At 45.1% G+C, this 17861-nt stretch overlaps 2 protein-coding genes across 12 annotated transcripts in view; one reads left to right on the top strand and one right to left on the bottom strand.

Annotated features, from left to right (window-relative positions):
* FBH1 (F-box DNA helicase 1) overlaps window positions 1-6180 on the bottom strand; it is a 62112-nt gene extending 55932 nt beyond the window's left edge. For 2 of the 4 annotated variants that reach the window (XM_037845814.1, XM_037845817.1), the window contains exon 1: window positions 6089-6180. In XM_037845814.1, coding sequence (XP_037701742.1) covers window position 6089 — 1 coding nt within the window. In that variant the 5' untranslated portion in view covers window positions 6090-6180. Of the gene's footprint in view, window positions 1-2798; window positions 3010-6088 lie in introns of all 4 variants that reach the window. The other 2 variants (XM_037845815.1, XM_037845816.1) reach the window with 2 other exon arrangements.
* A 1768-nt stretch (window positions 6181-7948) lies between these two features.
* The window catches only part of ANKRD16 (ankyrin repeat domain 16), a 66440-nt gene continuing 56527 nt past the window's right edge, over window positions 7949-17861 (top strand). The window contains exons 1-6 of one of the 8 annotated variants that reach the window (XM_037845802.1): window positions 7969-8684; window positions 12019-12239; window positions 13624-13659; window positions 13761-13803; window positions 16846-16966; window positions 17435-17593. In XM_037845802.1, coding sequence (XP_037701730.1) covers window positions 8311-8684; window positions 12019-12239; window positions 13624-13659; window positions 13761-13803; window positions 16846-16966; window positions 17435-17593 — 954 coding nt within the window. In that variant the 5' untranslated portion in view covers window positions 7969-8310. Of the gene's footprint in view, window positions 8685-12018; window positions 12240-13623; window positions 13660-13760; window positions 13804-16845; window positions 16967-17434; window positions 17594-17861 lie in introns of all 8 variants that reach the window. The other 7 variants (XM_037845801.1, XM_037845799.1, XM_037845803.1 and 4 more) reach the window with 7 other exon arrangements.

Genomic DNA, 17861 nt, shown 5'->3' with positions numbered 1-17861 from the left:
CACTTCATCAAAACAAAGGTGCTCCAGTATTACCTCTTCCATAAAATCTCCCCTCCCTGAGCCACCCAAACCTAATGGGATTCCCCCCTCCTTTAAATGTCAAGTGTACGGTGCACCTTGCTTAAAAGGGCATTTATTCTTAGAAGCTGCTCGTGATTCCTTAAGGAGCAAAGGTAAAGAGTGCTGCACGATGCACAGGCACAGCCAGAGGGAGGCTGAGTCTGCATCCGGGGTCCTTGTGGATGGAGAGAGGTTGGAACCACTCCTGGAGCTTTTCAAATGCATCTAGGCCCCCCGAAGATGCCCAAAGTCATCTCCTCCATACCAAATTAGGTACTCGTACCCTTGTTTGAGACTCTCTAACATAGTGACTAATAGGAATGTGTCATATCCCTCAGGTGTTAGGACAGAAAAAATACACAAAACCATGTTGTCAAAGAGAATTCTGCCAAGGCTTCAGTAAGCACAGTCCCTTGCTGTTTTTTTGGTGATGGCTTTCTTATAGTGTGACGTTGCTCTTATCTGCCCACTCTGGCAGTCCCCCTTTCTAGAACTCACAGGTTTCTGCTAACCCTCAGTTTTTAGACCCAGCTCAGTTGACCTCTAGCACCTCAGGCTCCCAGTCTCTGCTCTCTGACTTCAAAGGGGTAATTACTTGGAATGGCCCTTCACTCATGATCAAATCTCTTCACCTTGAGAACGATCTGTTCCATCTTAGCTCCATCTCTGATCCACCCCTTACTTTCCAAACAAGCCCACTAGCAGGGATTAGACTCTTCTAGGTCTCCCTTGAACTACAGTTATCACTAAATCTCTACTCTCAGCAACCAGACTCTAAACAAGCCCCTAAAAGGCAGGGAACATGTCTTACTACCTTAACCCTCAAAGGGCTTGGCACAATACTTTATAAATAACAGACAAATACTTGTTGAACAAGAGGTGTGTGGCTGATTCCTCAATTGTTTTGCTTTTCTTGGCTTCATTTTTGTCTTCTTTGCTGCAAAACCATTTATAAAACAAGTTACAGAAAGTGAAACTGCGAGCTTTGGGTTTTGTGGCAGACTTTTTTTTTCCTCTTCTTCGTTATCACCCTGCTAACCTAGACATCCAGTCTTGTTTACAGTTGGCTGTAGCCTTGTGACAGAGCTCTCGCAGTGGAATGAGAGTAGAAGGGACATGCAGTGGTTCCAGGCCTGGCCCAGAGGACCCTCTGGTGCTTGCTCCTCATCCACTTCTCCTCTTCCAGTTAACTGGGATGTTGACCCCCAAGGGTGTCCTTAACCACCACATGTTCAAAATGGAAGAGCCTCTGTTAGCCTGGGTCCCTGCCAGATTACTGCTTGAAGGAGGGCCACCCTTCCCTACACCCTGAAACCTGCACCCCAATAACTACCACCTGGAACCACCTTAGGGCTTCCGTGGGGCTGAGAAATAGACTTCTATTATGAGGGCATACGTGTGTGGATCTACTACTGTAGATACTGTATCTGCTACTGCTATCTGCTACTGTAGCCAAGCTTCCCCTAACCATTCCAGGACCATCTGAAACTGATACCAAACAATTTCTCTTTTTTTTTAATGCCTCTACTAATCAATAGAATTCATACCAAAAAGCCCTCTAAAACTTACGGTTATAGACCTAAATGGACAACATGAGGACAATGTAAGTGCCTAGAATTCCTGGAGGGAAAGATTATTATTAAATAACTGCTTTTTAAAACACCGAGTTACAAGGTACCTGACTAGAGAAGCTGCTCATAACTCCGCACCTAAGTTTAATGAAGATCCACGGAAGACAGTTTTGCTAATCCCTATACCACATGAGTCCCCTAACCTCATCTTGTTAGTTGCCCCAAATGCCTCTCACTATTCTCAGACAGAACACCTTTCCTCTTGTGTTTCCTGTGGAGATAACAAAGGGTTCACCGCCTTGTAGCCCAGGCCCACAAGATTTCCAGCCCTTACAAGTCAAATCACAACCTGTGAAACCGAAGAGCCCAATTTAAACACAGTTTGCTGCTGTAGTATCCCCAACTCCAGCACCATAAAATGTTCGTTCAAACCAGGAAGCACTTTGCAATTAAAAACAAACAAAAACACCCTGTATATCTCTGAGGTACTCGTAACAATTATTTGTACAATTATGTATTTAGTATATGTCTCCCACCACCAGATTAAAAGCTCTACAGCCTAGTGGGAAGGAGGCCGAGGAACTATGCCCGTCTTGTCACTTTGTCCTAGGGCCCAACATATACTGCTCTATAGATGATTATGGATTAAACGCACAATTGAACAACTACAGCACTTCCCTCTAAAGAAGTTTAGCTTGTCTCTTTGGCTTTGAAACCCTAAACTAGCTTATAGTTTCTAAGTGCTTTATAGCTTTCCAAGTGTTTTCAAATAATCTCATTTGGGCCTCAGAGCAATCCTTCAATTGTGCACGATTAAAGTGGAGCTTGGGGAAGACCTGTTAAAGGCCACAACACAGCTAGTTTATAAGGGATGGCTCCAGCACACCAACAGAGGTCTCTGACTCCTCAAGGCCAGTGCTCTTTCTACTGACATTTTTCCCTTCTACATCCAGAAACCTTTTTAGGAGCTTCTAAAAATATCAAGTTCAATTTCAAAAATCACCTTCTTTTTTTATCATTGTGAAAATTTCATAACTAAAGTAATTTAATAACAAAACTGAGCCATTAGGAAAATAGCACCAAATACTATAGGCTCAGAATGGAAAAACTTCAAAATATTTTGTTTCCATTCACTCTAAACAAAACAAATGCAGAAAGAAAACCTACCTCAGCTATAGCTCCTTCCCCCAATATTCACTCTTGATGCAAAGCCAAGTTCCTCCCAGCTGCCACATCCTGCTTCTCTATAAATCCCAAACTTCCAAGTTTGTGGGCTCAATCTTGATCATCTCATGCCCTGCAAATATCTACTGATCCCAGGGAGGCAGCATTCATTTATTACAGCAAACAAGCAGACATAGGGCTTTTTAGTCTGTATCTTTCTCACAAGGAAGGAATGGTGAAAGAAAGAAAAAACAAGAAAATCTCATTATTTACAGACTAGAATGTATTTTTATATATTTAAAAGGCTTTTTCTACTGTCAGTTCATTCCACAATCATTTTTAAGTATCTATGATGTCCCAGATTCACGATAAACTCCACTAGGGCTTCCTCTTGTGGTATCCTTGGTGTTAAATACTACTTTAGACTTTGAGGATACAAAAACGAATAAGACTCAGCCTTTCCATAAGGCGGTTACCAAAACAAACACAATTATTATACATAAGGCAATAGGGCCAAGTACTACATAAAAGCATGTATGAAGTACTACGGTAGCAAAGTGAAGTGAATGGGGTTAGGAAAGTTGAAAAAGGCTTTACAAAGAGTTGAGGCTTGAAAAATGATTAGGCTTCCATGAGGCAGAAGGAGCAATATGTGCAAAAACTCCGATTCATAATAAAGCATTGGGGTGGAGGAACAGTCGGGTTTCATTAAAACATGAGGTTCATTGATAGGGTCTGATGTGGGACAAGGCTGGGAAAGCGATTTGCAGCCACAGACAATAAAGGTCTGTAAATATAACACTACTGCCATGTAATGAAATGCGACTTTCTCTTACAAGCAATTTAGGGACTCCTCTAGTTTTTAACCAGGGCCATTACACAATCGAATTCACACTTCAGAACAGTAACTCTGGAGGTGGGGTTGAGGATGAAGAGACGTGGCATGTCAGGAAAAAAAGTCTGAAAGTCATTCTAATAAACCTAAGCAGGGAATGAAGGCAGCAGCACCAACAGGGAGGAAGGGCAGGATGAGATGAACTCAGAAGGTAGCCATCAAGAAGGCTTTGTTGACAAGGCTGGGAGGGAAACAGAAAAGAGAAGGAAGAGCAAGGAGAGCCGATATTTCTAGCTAGAAGATTAAGGGAGATGATAATGTTATTAACCATGCTAAGGAATAAAGGAGAAAGAACATTTTTGTTTCAAGCACTTTTTCTTTGCATGACAGGGAGGCTTAAAGTTTTCAGTTTTGAAAAAAATTGTTTTATTTTGTTATAAAGGTTTCTGTGGTATACCAGGTTAAGCTCCAGCATGCACCATGGATTATGAGACTGACCCTGAGAAGGCATGTGAATGACAATGGAAGAAATAAGATGGGCAGGTGCTCTGGTGGGAAACAAATTTCTAGGAGGAGTAGGTGATTTCACAACCAGAAGACCAAAGACAGAATCCAAATTCAGATTCCAAAGAAAATCAGGCAAGGAAGGACAGAGGGATATGATGAATAAAGAGATGATGGCACCAAACCTTAAAATACAGCTTTAAGTCCAGTACCAATAGTTTGGTGTCCAGGCACATTGAGCAAATCACAAAACATGTCAAAAGGATCATGAGACCAATAACCAGAGCTGAATGCTATACAAACATAAAATACAACACGAGACACAAGGAAGAAAAGAGCCAGGTTGCAAATCACAATGGCAATGACGACAACATGGGAACTGAGACCTTTAAGAGCAGACCACAAACTGTAAAAGCCTGCAAAAAAGAAACAGGCAGCCAGGCTTGGCAAAAAGGAAGACCCCAGAAATAGCTCCATTCATTAGCTTCCTGTGCAGATCCCTCCCCTCTAGACCAAGCTTCTGCTCCAGAAAACCATAGAGCTGGGGGGAGACTCACATACATTATCATCTTGTGACCCAAAGGGGGATACAGAGCAAAGTAAGTTCATAAAGGAGACAAGTGAAGCAGATTCGGATTTGGAACACAAGTAACCAGTCTTCCTGGATTTTAAATATTCTGTCCTGTTGTGAATTCGTGTGCCACAATTTGGGAAAACTGGAATCACAAGGCAAGAGAAGATGGGGTATCTGTAATTAAGATGGGGAGAAGGAAGGAAGCAGTAGCAGCACAGTGAATATGGAGCTACTAGATGCCTCAACTTTCACCTTGCACTAACAGAATTAAAACTTTATGCATTTCAAAGCAAGCTTATACTTTCCTTTTTTTGAAGTGGCAACAAGATACAGGAGAAAAAAAACTTTGGAAAAGCTGATACTTGTAGTTCTGTCTCCAATAACTTATCCATGTTACTAAGCAAGTTAACAAAGAAATTCAAACTACTCATCATAAAGTGGGTTTATTTCATGAGCCCACATCAGCGACCTTTTTTTCATTTTATCTTCGTTTAATTAATTTTAGCACAGTGTCAGGCACTAGCAAACAGACACTTAATAGGTGCTACCATCCGTCCTTCTGGAGGACTTTATAACCGTACTTCCCTGGGAAAAATTACTAACTTCTGTAGGCCTCAATTTCCCCACCTCTAAAACCAGAATGATGCCTTACAACGTTGCTTAGAGGTTAGATAATAAACTTAAAATGCTCTGTAATCCACAGGGTACAACACAAAACGTAAAGCATAGTAGTTTTTAGGCCTGGTAAAAACTCACAACTCCCATTTTATCCCTAAAGGAACTGAAAACTCCAAGAAGTGAAATTACTGATAAGTAGCAAGGTCAGGTAAAGAACCCAACTCCTACCCTCGCGTTCTTTTCCATCAACCCATATAGCTTGCTCAGATCTCAACAATCCCTCCAAAAGTTCAAGGTCTTTCCACATCACCTTCATCTTAATATTCATGAATTTGAGAGGGGCAAAGGGGCGAATAAAATGACTTGTCCAAGGTCAAAACATCAGAGCAGGAAACGAAGTCCTGGTTTGCCAGCAGCCAAGGCCAAGTCGCCCTCCTGACTTCCTCTCCCCTTCCCCGGCCTCAGGAAGCAGTCTGGGGGTGCCAGGCAGTGGCCCTAGCGCACTTCAGCGCCCCCTTAGGCCTTCTCGGTGCACCCCCGTCGCGTCCTCCCCTCGCTCCCCGCCGGCCGGGGCTGAGCCCCCTCACACACCCACGACCCCACACCCACGACCCCACACCCACGACCCCACACCCACGCCGCGGTTCCTCACGCCACCCACTGCCCCCCATGGCCGGGACCCCCGCTCAGGACCCAAAGGCTAAGTTTCCCTCACGGCTGCGCCCCGCCCGCGCTCTCTGCCACGTCTGCGGTCTCACGCACTGTGGCGCTCCGGTCCCGGGTACCCGCATCCGCCGACCCCGCCGCCACCCCCGGGCCGGGGCCTCGTCGCCTCCTAGTCCCGGCGTTCCCTGGGCAGCGGGAGCTCCTCCCCCGCCCCGCCCCAGAGCCCGAAAATTGTGCCGACTTCCTCCGGGAGCTCCGCCCCCCGCCGCAGCTCCGGGAAGGGCCTACCGCCGAGACTGACGGACTGCTTCCCCAACCAATCGGAGCGCCCGTCCGCGGGGGCGCGGCCACCCGCAGCGGGCCCAGCCCCACCAGGGCTTTCGCTACGGCGAGGGGACGAACGGAAACTTTCCCAGAGTTCCTCAGCGCTCCTGGGGTCCCATTAGAGGGGCTGCATTGAGGGCTGCTAGGCGCGGATTGGGGAAGGGGGCGCTGGGTGGAGAGAGGACGGTAAGTGGGAAGTCACGGAAATGCGCGGAGGCGCTGATCAGTGACTGAGGGGGAGACGACAGAGAATTACATGGCTCCTTTCATTCATTCACCCATGCATATATCCCTTCGACTATGTGCTTGTAGGCCCTTTGCAGAGGAAAAAATAGACGTGCAATTTACTGTCAGAAAAAGCCAATGATAGCCCCTAAGGATTCCCTTTCTTCTGCAAGCCCGTGCCTCTCCGGGTCTGGAAACGGAGAGAAATCATAATAATCCCTTCCCACCTAAGTTGTTTTCAGGGTTAAAGCAAATATGCGAAGGCACTTTGAAAACAGTAAGTCACTATACAAATATGATCTGTCGCGAAGCACTGCGCTGCGGCCCAGAAGTGTGGGTGCACTCACGTCCCGCATAGGTATCCCCATACTGTTTTATTTCTTCCTTGTCTAGCTAGCCACACCCTTTTTTAACCAAGAATTCAAACCATTAGAGGAAGCAATTTATAAAATAGACACTCGCCTTCACAACCCCCAAGAACTGCATCTGAAACCGAGAAATCAAGAATTAATAACTAAGATGACCGAATCATTACATAGATGCCTTTTTTCTTACTGTCTAGTATGCTGTAGACTAGGCAAAAGGAGATACCTGAAATTACTGAAACCCATTGAATTGTAACTCAGATGTCTTGATCTTTAATAACGATTGTATAACCTTGTAAACTGTATTTTGTGGTTGTAAAAACCTCCTGACTGGCCTCGCTTGTACCCTTATCCAGTTTTACAACGTTAGAATCTGTGGTCACAAAGACAACCCCCTAATGTTTATTAATAAAGGAACTTGAGTCAGCCCGGAACTAACCCCTGACTACAGTATTTATACTTGCTATTGTGATGGTTATTTTCGCATAGTTATAGCTTAGTTCCACCCCTTTACACAGTACTATAGTTGTTTACATTTGTTATTGTGATGTTCACTTTAGCTTAGCTCCTCTCCTTCACATTTTGTAAATTATAGTTCTTTAAACTTGTTATTGCACGGTAACAACCCCACCTTCCCCTTGTCTGAATCCGTAAAAATCCTAAACTCCATGATTTGGGGCCGATAGGCCATCTGTTTTCCTTGCTTGCCTTAGCAATAAACTGTTTCTCCTTTTGAAACCGCAGAAACATAACTGTCATAGATGGGCAGTTATGCATCAAGTAGAGAACCTCTGATCGGTACCACATCCAAGTGGGCCCACCCTGTCAGTGCCACCCTACATAAAAAGTTAGGTGTGCATAGAGGTGCATCCGGCAGATTCGGTCTAGTTTATAGAGCAACTCGCAAAGCGTTTTCACAATATGCTCTCTCATCCGCTGGAGAAATTATTCTCCTTTTTCAGGAAACCGCGACTCCTTGCGTCCCTTGAGACAGGTCGGGTGGGGAGGGGGGAAGTGCCGTCCCCTCCCCGTAGGATGTCGGGTGGTGACCCCAGGACTGGCCGCTCGGGGTGCAGAACCGCACAGGAGGCGCTGTGCAGGCGGAGTGGGGGCCGCAGAGAGTCCGGCCGTGGCTCTGAGTTGTCTCGGAGCAGAAGTCACGTGCAGGAAGCGGAAACCACGTGTGTGTGTGTGTGTCCAGCCTTGACTCAAGTACACACACGCACAGCCCCCACCCCCGGCTCATAGCCGTTTCTCCCCGTTCCCCACCAGCCGGGCAGGGACCAGGGCCGGTGGGAGAATGCAGTCTCTGGCCGCCCGGGAGGAGAAGGGCTCGCGGCCTCGGACGCTCTAGAGCCGCCCCACGCGGGGTCCCCGCGCCCACGCGCACCGCGGCGCGTTGTCATGGCCGTGCCCGGGGATCGCCAGGAGGCCGCAGCGGCCGCGCGGGTGCCGGAGCCGTGTCCCAAGCGGCTGTTCCGGCTGGTGCAGGACGGCCGGCTGCGCGCGCTGCGGGACGAGCTGCAGAGGGTGGGAGGCTGGGCTGCGGGGGCCGGCTGTCCGGGGCCGGCCGGAGACACCCTCCTGCACTGCGCCGCCCGCCACGGGCACCGGGACATCCTGGCCTACCTGGCCGAGGCCTGGGGGATGGACATCGAGGCCTCCAACCGAGACTACAAGCGGCCTCTGCACGAGGCTGCCTCCATGGGCCACCGGGATTGCGTGCGCTACCTGCTGGGCCGAGGAGCCGCCGTTGACTGCCTGAAGAAGGCGGACTGGTAGGTGGCGAGGTTTCCAGAAAGGCCCCTCACGGAGTCATAGGTATTCGCGCACCACAGAGGTTCGCACCTCAGACCTGTTTAGCCTAAAGATGGAAGGATCGCCTTGCCCACTCTTTCCTTGGAGAGCAAACGACCTACCTGCAGAGCAACCATTGTTTCTACCCTCTTTAGAGTCCATTGTTTGGGTCAGGACAGTCACTTTCAGAGAACAGAGGAGATAAAAAATGTAATCATACAATGAATTGTGCATAGTGTATATAGCAGGAACCCCAGGATGTGATGTTCTTCTGGGGACAGCTTGCTAAATTAGCACCTCACCCATTGCATTTTTTAAACTTATTATTTTGCAATAATTACAGATTAACAGAAGGTTGCAGAGAAAAGTTCAGATGATTCCCATGCACCCTTCCCCTGGGCACCCTCAGTGTTAGCATCTTACACAACCAGAGTACAGCACAATAACAAAACCAGATTAGTGCAATCCATAGGACTTATTCAGATTTCATCAGTTATGCATGCATTTGTGTGTGTGTGTGTGTGTGTCTGTGTGTGTGTGTGTGTGTGGCTCTGTGCAATTTTATTCCATGTGTAGCCTTGTGTAGCCATCACCCCAATCAAGAAACTCAACTATACCATCACCACAAACCCATTGCATTTTGTTTGTTAGATTTACACTGCTTTTGGTACTCACCCTGCCCAGCTTCTTAAAGATTATGAACATCTTCAGGTTTGTAACATAATGAAGTTCCTGCCTGCAAGTGATGCCTGCTTTGAAATAAACATGAAACACCACTGACAGCCTTATAGCTCAATAAAGTACATTCTTGTCCAGTGAGACTGGAAGTATGTCTGGTTACATTTTGAAGGTTCCATTTGGCCCATAGGAAATACTGCAACTAAGGATGAGATTGTCTTTCTTATGCTGCTGGTAAATTGGTTTAAAGACGGTTCCAAGAGACGCATGACCTTGCGTACTCCTTAAAGCAACTCTTTGGATAAGGAAATAGCCTCCCACCGAAATCCATTCAAAGGATGAAGTTCATTTGATTATGTATTTATGGGTTATATTCACAGCGATATATTTTGTCCATTCCCTCTTTTCTGTCTTTATGAAATACCTTCTTCCCTGTTTTTCCAATTATCCTGCCTTTTTCAAGATTCCTTTCTTCTGAGAAGGCTTCATTTATCTGGGGTTCTCCCTCCTAATTTATTTCTCAGTCACTATCATTACCATGCTGTCTATATGGTAAAAAGGGTTATGTATATAGTGCATAAGAATGCCCACCAGACTGGTGGTTTGATGGATTGAGCCCTCTACCATGGAGTTTCCTAGGGCTGCTGCAACAAAGTGCCACAAACTAGATGGCTTAAACCAACAGGAATTTTATTCTTTCCCACTTCTGGAGACTAGAAGTCCAAAATCAAGGTGTCGGCAAGGCCATGCTCCCTCTGAAACCTGTACGGGAAAATCGTCCCTGGCCTCTTGTGGCTTCCTGTGGTGGCTGCCAATGCTTGGCGCTCCTTGGCTCGTAGATGCATCTCTCTGCCTTTGTCATCACATGGACTTCTCGCCGGTGTCTGTCTGTGTCTGTGTGTCCAAATTTCCCCTTATAAGGACACCAGTCTTACTGGACCAGGGCCCACCCTAATCCAGTCTGGCTCAACTAATCTCATCTTCAAAGACCCTAATTTCCAAATAAAGTTACATTCATGGCACCAGGAATTGAACATGCCGTTTGGAGGGACACAATTCAACCCGTAATACAAACCCCCCAAAAAAGTATTGTTAATTAACTAATATCATAGCAATCTTAAAATATTAGCTCCAGACAAGAACTTAAATATCATCCTGTTTTACTGAGTTCCTGCTCTATGCCAGACACCAGCTCTTTAGACTGGGCAGAAGTGGGTAAATAAGACCCGATCCTGCTTTCCAGGAGTTGTAGCTTCCTGGTTTTACAGACAAGAGACCGGAAGCTCAGTGAAGTGAAATGGCTTACCCAAAATCATTTATGTGTGAGATAAGCAAGGCCAGCAGAACCATCTCCCGAGATATTTTATATCTTGCTTATCCCATGATTGTCAGCACAACTCAGTTCAGAAGTTCATTGTAATCACACTATTTTATTTGTGTAAATGTTGCCTCACCTATGTATGTCCCAATTGGAAAGGAGCTATGTCAAATGCTCTTTGGTGACTCCTTTTCTGCACAATTAAGTTAATAAATTAAGTAATAAATGGTTGCTGATTGAAGTGAATGGGAAAAGTCCAACAGACTACCTGTTATTGCAAATATTATCCAGGGAAAAGTGTCTATGGCTTTTATGGGCTCTGTCCCAACTCAATGCTGTACCAATAACTAGCTCAGAAGCAGCTTGGCCTCTTAGGAACTCCCCTCCTGTAGGTATAGATAGACCACAATCGCTTTCCCCTTGTTATTTCCCCCAGGGTCCTCATGGCAGGGAGAGAAGTTGGCAGATAAAGCTGTTTTCCTGCTTCTCAGACCCTTGCGAAGTCCTCTAGGTTTCCCATCTGTGCCAAGGATGTGAGTTTTCTGAAGTTCCGACCACTCGTTTCTGTTATTAAAAAGATTCAGTTTTATTGAGATATATTCACATACCATACAATCATCCGTGGTGTACAATCAACTGTTCACAGTACCATCATATAGTTGTCTATTCATCACCCCAATCTATTTTTTGAACATTTTCCTTATACCAGAAAAAGTAAAAATAAGAACAAAAAATAAAAGTAAAAAAGAACACCCAAATCATCCCCCCACCCCACCCTATTTTTCATTTAGTTTTTGTCCCCATTTTTCTACTCATCCATCCATACCCTGGATAAAGGGAGTGCAATCCACAGGGTTCTCACAATCACACTGTCACCCCTTGTAAGCTACATTGTTATACAATTCTCTTTAAGGTCAAGGCTACTGGATTGGAGTTTGGTAGTTTCAGGTATTTACTTCTAGCTATTCCAATGCATTAAAACCTAAAAAGGGTTATCTATATAGTGCATAAGAATGCCCGCCAGAGTGACCTCTCGACTCCAATTGGAATTTCTCAGCCACTGAAACTTTATTTTATTTCATTTCACATCCCCCTTTTGGTCGAGAAGATGTTCTCATTCCAACAATGCCAGTTCCAGATTCATCCTTGGGAGTCATATCCTGCATTACAAGGGAGATTTACACCCCCAGGAGTCAGGTCCCACGTAGGGGGGAAGGCAGTGAGTTCACCTGCTGAGCTGGGTTAGCCAGAGAGAGACCACTCATTTCTTAATATCTCAGCTGCCCTTCCACCTGACCACTTGTCCCAATTGGCCTTAGGACGCCTCTGATGATGGCTTGCGCAAGGAAGAATCTCGAGGTGATCCAAGACCTTGTGGAGCACGGCGCCAATCCACTCCTGCAAAACAAAGATGGCTGGAATAGCTTCCATATTGCCAGCCGAGAAGGTGACCCAGAGATCCTCCAGTACCTGCTCAGTGTTTCCCCAGCGGCCTGGAAGACAGAAAGCAAAATCAGAAGGACTCCTCTGCACACTGCAGGTGGGGCCTACAGCTCTGCAAGGAGGCAGGTACCTGGGTCTGGCAGGCTCCACCCACATGCAGAATGCCATCTAGTTCAAGCAAAGTACCCTTTCTGCCCCCAACCCCAGGGGAACGGGGGATTTAGGAAGATAAGGGCCTGGGAATGAGAGCATCTTTGGAGTATTTTGTCATACAAGTAGTTTCTGAAGTTAATGTACCTTGGTACTTTGCATGCTCTTCTTTCTTGTATTTGTTAACTTTTCACAGACGTTTGTGTTATAGTCCCTAGTTAGATGGTAGGCTGGGCCTGTCCCTTATCAAATCTTTGACCTTGAGCCAGGGAGTTTGTCTGTCTCTTGAGCAAGTTTCCCCATCAGCAAAATAACAATGGTGATGATGTCCGTATCATTAGATTGTCTTAAAGTTTAAAGATCATGATCTATATCAATCCCTTCGCACAATCCTTGGTACATAATGAGCACAGAACAACTGGCTGCTATTTTCGTCATCATCATCTTATTACTATTACTGTTGTTGTTAAAGCCAGGAGGAAAAGAAATTGCATTTCCTTGTATCCTCAGTAACACCTACCACAGTGCAATGGATTTAAATAATTGTACATGCTTATAATTAAATATCTGTGCCCTGAGGGTATTTAACTTATCTAATGATGTCAAATATAAATTTGGGGTACAGTTTTCATTGTTTGGAGTAGTTATCCTTAATGCTGAGTGGGCTATTTTTAGATTATTTTTAATTAGTAAAAAGCCAAATTGCTGGGATTTAAGAATAATGGCTATTAAGGAGCTCAAGAGTCCAGATGAAGAAATATAGAAAACTTGGGGTAGCCTTCTAGGTAGTACATTGAATTGGGATACAGGGCTTCTAGTTTGTCTGAAAATCAGCCCCTGTGACATGATATAGTCTAGGAAATGTGCATGAAATTATTTTCTAGCCACAGCTGGCAGTTAGGGACCAAGGAACCCTTTTTGAAACTGCAGATAAGTATGAAAACTTTTCTTTACCTCTTAAATTATCTGACCAGCTCTCCCCCCAACCCCCAACACAGACTCCCCTGGAGAAACAATCAGCACCTGATTATTTACATAGCATAGTGAAGAACAGATTGTCAAAATCTTTATTACTGAGTAGTTATTTTTAGTAGGAGAATTAAATTCCTGGTCACTTTTTCGTGGCTTACTATTAAAATGTTTTATCTTTCCTGGCAAAATCTGACTGGCCTGGGGGAATTGTAACACAAAAGTGCAACAAGAGGCTTAGGATTGAAAACTTGCCATGAAGGTGCTCAATAGGACAATAAAATCAAGTGTCAGCTATGTACAAGTAAAGTGAAAACATCATTCTTTACCACTTACCCACCTAAATTTTAATTTTTTCTAAGGCAATACCAGTGCTCCTAATTTAATTACTCCATCTGGTAAGTCATCACCAAAAGAATGGGGTTGAGAGATGGGCAGGGGGAGAGACCCTTCTTATATATGCTCTAAAAAGCTCTAATTCTCAACTCTCTTCTCCCAGCAATGCATGGATGTTTAGAGGCAGTAAAGGTGCTTCTTAACAGGTAAGAAAAAAAAACTAGCAAATTAGGGAAATATTTGCTAAATAAGACAAAGAGTTAATATCAATGCTACATAAAAAGGTCAGACAAATTGTTAAGGAAGACACTAAACTTCCAAAAGAAAAATTAGCTAAGGACATAGATAGACAACTCAAAGAATATACAACAAAATAGCGAATGCAGTCGTATGGGGAAAATGGTTTCAGTAGCAAAATCATCCACTTATTATATGTGCATTCAGGAAATAGTCTTTTATTCATCCAGAGCTGAAGCAGATGTGAGAGCTACAACAGAGACAAGCCAGACGCCAGACGGGTTTCTATCCATGTGGTGCCCACAGTCTTGCAAGGAAGGCACCCTGAACAAGTCTCAAGGCCAATAAGTGTCACAAGGAATGGCAGGATACCTGCAGGAACAGGTGACAGAAAGGCCCAACGTGGCCTGAGAGTAAGGAATCTCAGAGCCAGGGATGTGTGTCCTGTGACCTGAAGCACGAGTCCAAATTAGCTGAAAGTGGGGTACTGCAGAGATTTCCGGGGAGAGGTGACAGCATTGGAAATCCTTGGTGCCAGGACAGAACATCACACCTTTGAGAAACTGAAAGGACGGTACCTGAATGGTCCAACATGAGGCTGGAAAGGAAGGCCAGACTGAGATCATGTTGGGCGCTGTAGACCATTTTAAGGATTTTAGATTTCATTCTAAGTATATAAGATGCCAATGAAGTGCCTAAGAGTCACCCTCCCCCACCCCCCAGAGCCTCTTTGTTGCTCAGATGTGGCCTCTCTCTCTAAGCCCACAAGGCAGGTGAACTCCCTGCCCTCCCCCCTACATGGGACACAACTCCCAGGGGTGTGACTCCTGGGGATGAGCCTGGACCCAGAACTATGGGATTGAGAAAAATCTTCTTGACCAAAAGGGGGAAGAGAGATGAAACAAAATAAGGTTCCAGTGGCTGAGAGGTTTCAAATGGAGTTGAGAGGTCACTCTGGAGGGCATTCTTATGTGCTATATAGATATCACTTTTTAGTTTTTAGTGTGTTGGAATGACTAGAGGGAAATACCTGAAACTATCAAACTGCAACCCAGTGACCTTGATTCTTGAAGGTGATCGTATAACTATGTATCTTGCACAGTATGACTGTGTGATTATGAAAACCTTGTAGCTCACACTCCCTTTATCTAGTGTATGGACAGATGAGTGGGAAAATGGGGACAAAAATTAGATGAAGAATAGAGTGGGATGGAGGGGGTGGAAAGCTTTGGGTGTTCATTTTTGCTTTTATTTTTATTTCGGGGTAAGGAAAATGTTCAAAAATTGATTCTGGTGATGAACGCACAACTGTATGATGGTGCTATGAATGATTGTACACTGGATGACTGTAGGGTGTGTGAATATATCTCAATAAAACTGTATTAACAAAAAGATGCCAATGAAGGCTTTTAGGCAGGGTGGATGATAAGAGATTTGCATTTTTACAAAAGGATGCTCTGGTTGCAAAATAGAGAATGGATAGGAGGAGGAGCAAGAGTGGGTGCTGTGAAACCAGCTGGGAGGCTATTGCAGTAACACAGGAGAGAAATAAAGGTGGCTGGACTGAGGGTTCCTGCAGGGATGAAGAGAAGCAGAAAGAATCAGAACCTTTTAAGAAGTACAATCAATAGAACTAGGTGGATGATTTGATAAAGAGAATGAGGAGAAGTCCAGGATGACTTTCAGGTTTCCAGTTTAAGCATTGGATGTATGCTGCTAGTTACAGAGATATCAAACACTCGTGGAGGAGCGGGTTTGGGGAAGAAGATGATAAATTCACTTTGGGACACATTGAGTTTCATGTGCCTGTGAGACATGTAAGTGAAGGTGTCAAACAGGCAGTGAGCTGCAAGGAACTGAAGCCCAAATGGGGAGGTGAATGCAGAGGTGCCAGAGCAGGACTCTCCAGCACAGGGAAGAGGTTTGAAGCCATAGGAGAGGATGAGATTAGCATAGTGAGAAGAGAACAGTGCCCGAGACACAGTGCTGAGAGCAGATTGCCTGCTACAAATTGGAATGTACCTGGATATCTGCAAATGCATAAACATTCATTTATATATGCATTCATCCAACAAACATTTTTGGAGTACCTCCTTTGTGTTAGGTGCTGGGTGATAAAACAAACACTGTTCTTCTCCTAACAGATCCTATAGGAAAGTGTGTAGGACATATAAGAGACAAATAATCCCACAAATAAATATGATATACTTATAAATTGTGAGAAGACTACAAAGGAAAAGTACAGAATGCTATAAGAGAGTAAAGATCCAAAGCAAAGGTGCGGAGCAAGGCCTCTGTCAAAGCCACATTTAAGCTGAGTCCTGAAGGATGAGCTGGAGTTAGCCGATAGCATTCCAGACAGAGGGATTAGCAAGTACAGAGGCAGAAAAGCTCCACAGGAGAAAAGGGACAAAGTTCAGAGTGTGGTACGCGCGGGGTGGAGAGGATGGTGGGAGAGCAACTTGGGGAGGTGAGCGGGTCATTTCAGAGACGGTAGATTTTATGCTTGCTTGTGGCAGGAAACAATGAAAGGTTTTTAAGCAGGAGAGTGAACTCACCCAGATTACATCATGGAAAGATTTCTTGGGTTGCTGTGGAGAATGGATTAGCAAGGCAGGAGTCGAGGTGAGAAAAACAGGAGCCTATGGTCAATGGACTTGATCTTAAAGGATGAATGCAGAGATGGAGAGAAGGATACAAATTTGAAAACTGTTTTGGATGTAGATTGAGAAATTTTGGTAGTAGATTTTTTATGGGGGATAAGGGAAGGAATGACTTCAATTCTGACATGAGAAACTGGAGAGTGGAAGGTTCCAGAAAATGTAGAAAGTTAGAAGAGGAGTGTATTTGCTGGGGAAGACACAGCTCAGGGATTGAGATGGGCAGAAAGAGGGAGAGAGAGCTCCCGATTGTCACTGAGAATTTGTAAATCATTTAGTCCACGTGAAGGTGGACACTTCGTGATCGTTGGATGCGAAGCAGTGAGTGTTCTCAGCTCCTGTTATTTTGGGCTTGGGTTCCAGGTGCGAGTATGAACCAGACTGCAGGGACAAATGTGGCGTGACCCCCTTTATGGACGCCATACAGTGTGGCCATGTCAACATCGCCAGGCTGCTCCTTGCAACACAGAAGGTACAGAAGTGGTTTTGTTTTATTCCTTCGGTTTTTCCTTCACACTTTAGATCAGAGGCCAAGGAGAAAGCAGAGTCATTCAGTTCTTGGGCTCAAATCCCAGCTCTGCCAAGTTCCATCCATGAGACCCCTCAACCTTTCTAAGCATCAGTATTCTCATCTGCAAAATGGAAACAAAGTTAATTTTTTAGGAAGGTTACAAGGGTTAAATATAATGTATTTAAAGCAATTAGCAAAGAAATGATAACTGTTTCATAGCTGTCCCCACCGACTGCCCTTTTGGCTCTAAAGCTTGGAGTCTTGGCTCATATCCATTTTATTTTGGTTAGAGAGTCCATTGAGTATCAGACCAGAGCTATGTCTCCTCTGCCCAGAAAAACATACATAGACAACGGAGTTTTGCCAAAATGTCAGAACATTCCTGGACCTTTGTGATTCCTTTGACCCTGCCTGCCCTCTGCCTACCAGGCTTCCTTTTCAGCCGTGGATACCCTGGGAGCCCAGGCTGTGCACAGGGCAGCCGTCACAGGGCAGAACGAAGCCCTCCGATTCCTGGTCTCCGACCTCAGCATCGACGTGGATGTGAGAACGCCTGCCGGCCTCACGGCACTGCATTTCGCAGCTAAGGTTTGCTCACCTCCTAACTGTGCCCTGAGGCTTGCTTTGCTCCACTGGCGGATGGCTACAGGTAGCCCCGGTTTCTTAGGGGCCGTCTCTGTGGAAGAAATTGCTCCTGATGTATTCCTGAAATGTTCACAGCTCTGAAGCCCTGCATCCCTTTAAACAGAAACCAGATTTTACTTGTCACTAGGGGAAAATGGGGGGAAAAAAGCATTGCTCCATATGATGCCTGGGATTTACGCTACTTTCCCCTTTCTGGCCTCAGAAATAATGT

The sequence above is a fragment of the Choloepus didactylus genome, chromosome 8 (assembly GCF_015220235.1).
Source record: "Choloepus didactylus isolate mChoDid1 chromosome 8, mChoDid1.pri, whole genome shotgun sequence".
NCBI classification, from domain to species: domain Eukaryota; kingdom Metazoa; phylum Chordata; class Mammalia; order Pilosa; family Megalonychidae; genus Choloepus; species Choloepus didactylus.
This window is presented reverse-complemented; position numbering and strand designations above follow the sequence as displayed.